General features: G+C 35.8%; 1 protein-coding gene across 1 annotated transcript in view; it reads right to left on the bottom strand.

Moving 5' to 3' along the window:
- The window catches only part of Alg13 (ALG13 UDP-N-acetylglucosaminyltransferase subunit), a 56,656-nt gene that overhangs the window by 52,493 nt on the left and 988 nt on the right, over positions 1-3,175 (bottom strand). Inside the window, 1 exon segment of the mRNA XM_031368943.1 lies at positions 2,115-2,253. Within this exon segment, the coding sequence (XP_031224803.1) occupies positions 2,115-2,185 (71 nt within the window). The 5' untranslated portion in view covers positions 2,186-2,253.

Genomic DNA, 3,175 nt, shown 5'->3' with positions numbered 1-3,175 from the left:
GTGCACACCATAGCACGCATGCATACATACATAATCGATTGTTTTCAAAACAGAAACATACAGGTTTTTTCATTCTTCAGAAAAGGCTAGGATGTCTTCACAAGGATAAATGTTTTCTATTTTATAAGGCAGTGGTGGAGCACGCCTTTAATCCCAGCACTTGGGAGGCCAGCCTGGTCTACAGAGTAGCGAGTTCTAGGATAGCCAGGGCTACACAGAGAAACCCTGTCTTGAAAAATAAAAATAAAAAAAAATTAAATTAAATTAAAAAAAAGCCGGGCAGTGGTAGAGCATGCCTTTAATCCCAGTATTTGTGAGGCAGAGGCACAGAGATTTCTAAGTTCAAGGTCAGCCTGGTCTACAGAATGAGTTCTAGTACAGCCAGGGCTACAACAGAGAAACCCTGTCTTGAAAACAAACAAACAACAACAACAAAAAAAAAGCTTTCTCTTTTAGAATATACTAAATCAAAAAAAAAAAAAATCAGAGGTAAGTAGCTGGGCATACACAGTGGCTAGTCCCAATCTATACATCTCAAAAACTCTGAGGTTGAAGCATATGAATCAGGAATTCAAGGATAGCCTGGGAGAGGCTCTCCCCAACCTCCACCTCCCCCAAAAGAAAAGCTGACACATTTTGAATAAAAATTTTTCGTAAGTCCTCAAAATATATTAAATTGCTTAAGTTGTTAGGAAGATGTGTTCCTGTTTTAAAGTTTAGTTTTATCAACTTTTAACAGTATGAACTACCTAAGGGTAAATACACCAATATCTATCTGAACCATTCCTAGCTTTCCCTCTGACTCATTGTACCAAGACTACACTTCTTTTCCTCCATCATTATAGAGATGAGCACACCATTAGTTTTATTACTGGAACAGACATTGACTGACTCTTCTCCCACTAGGAACATCATATAACAAGTGCTCCTCCACATTTAATGAATGCACAGGTACATAGCAAATACCTCAAAGAAATAGGAAAACCCAAAAGAAACGCTTATAATGTCCTAACTTAATAAGGTACAGATATAGCCATAAAATTAATTTCTCTATAAGATCATTTACTTTTTTAAAATGCCAAATTAGAAAAGTTTTTAAAATCAAGCAACTGAGAATTACTGACCTGGCCCTTTGGCAAGCTTCTAGTGTAAGAACAACCAACAGAAAAACAGCATTTTTCTTCAAGCTTCTATTGTGGATGCTGATCAATTCCTATCAAGTTCTAAACCACTTCATAAAGTAATATTCTTTACCAGATCCCTTTGCTTAAGGAGCTTCAGTAGCTTCTCATTAAATATAAAATAATATTAGAACTCTTACATGAGCTATGCCACCCCAGCTTCACACTTACTCTTGGTAACAATGTTCCTACCATATGAACCTTCCCTGTTTCTCAAGCATTCCAAACTCCTGGTTCATTTCTAAGTTAAAGCTTTTATAACTGGTTCTTCCTTCTAATTTAGGATTCACTGCAAATATAAAGACCATAGCCTCTCCTGAGGTCTACCTAATTCTCCCTTATCCCAGCTATGACATCTTTTTATTTGTAGCGAAGTTCACCATGTGAAATTCTACCACCATAATATAAATGCAATGCTTGCCACTGTACCCTGACCACTTAAAACAGTACCCACTTTATATTAGGTAGAAGAGAATATGTGAATGAATATAATTTAGGATTTCCAGTGAAATTACTAAAAAAGTCGAACATCAACTGACAACTAAGATTCATTATATACATATATGAAACTGTCAAAATAACGTAATTATCCCTTAACTAATATAAGTAGCCACCTTCTTTAAACACTGAAGTCCTGAGCAGTGAACAAAACAACTAAGATTCCTGGAAACCTGCACACCCAAATGTTTATGTACTGTCACACATTCAAATTCACATAAAGAGTTAGTTGTAAATACAGGAAAAGACAGGGCAAAGAACACAGTCAAAGAAACAGACAAATGAAAAGTTTTGGTTGAGAAAAATCAAAGTATAATTGATGAGTATGAAAAAGGTAAAAAAAAAAAATCAAATGGTTTAGGCAAGTAGCTAATAACAGCAGGGGAAGGAGGAATTTAAGGCAAGAGAACAAAAGATCATCAGTCTGTAGTATACCTGCAGGTACAATAGAAGAGATGGCCTTCTTTGTGCAACTGTTTTGCCAGTTCAAATTGATGATTGTTCATTAACTTTTCATTTACAACTACCACAAGTGGCTTGCCTTTTTCCAGACTCTCCAAACAGCTCCCCGCACCTGCAAAAATAAAAGCGATTGATTCAATTTTTTAAACTTATGATACTATATCATTATAGTTTTGTTTTAAACTTGAATAATTCAGTCATTGTTACAGTTTTAATTTTAACTTAAATAATTTAGTCCACAAGATGGTATAAACCAAATGGCAAGTGTAGGTCAGGTTTGATGGCACATGCCCCAAATCTCCAGCATATGAAAGACTAAAGCAGGAGGATCATGGCTTTAGGAGACTTATATACAGAAGAAACAATATAACAGAAAGAATTCAAAGCAAGGCTAATGGCATACACATAAACATACTATGATACTATACATTTTAGTAATATCTATTCCTTTGGGCTTTTTGTTTGTTTACTAGCTTGAGACATGGTCTTTCTGTGTAGCCCTTGCTGGCTGTCCTAGAAATCTTTGTAGACCAGAATGGACTCAAAGACCCACCCTGCCTCTGCCTCCTAAGTGCTGGGATTAGAGGTGTGTGGAGAGATGTGTATCTATTTCTCCTCAAATTAGTCTTTGGAAAAAAACCAGCATGTTCCCCACAAACACCCATAACAATCAAAACTACACTTATCCCCACAAAATAACTTTTCTAAAGTACTAGGAATATCAGGAACTCCATCAGGTTGATTCGCTGAAAGCTACAAATTACTAAAACTATAAGCATAATATATATATTTAAAGTATAAGATATTTTCTAAGTTTATGCTTATGTTTCTGAATGCATAATTTTTAAGTATAAATTTTATTACCACAGGGTACATAAGAAAAAAGAAGGGCTGGAGAGATAGCTCAGTGATTAAGAGCACTGACTGCTCTTCCAAAGGTCTTGAGTTCAAATCACAGCAACCACATGGTGGCTTACAACCATCCTTAATGAGATCAGACACCCTCTTCTGGAGTGTCTAAAGACAGCTACAGT

Source organism: Mastomys coucha, chromosome X (assembly GCF_008632895.1).
Source record: "Mastomys coucha isolate ucsf_1 chromosome X, UCSF_Mcou_1, whole genome shotgun sequence".
Lineage (NCBI taxonomy): Eukaryota > Metazoa > Chordata > Mammalia > Rodentia > Muridae > Mastomys > Mastomys coucha.
This window is presented reverse-complemented; position numbering and strand designations above follow the sequence as displayed.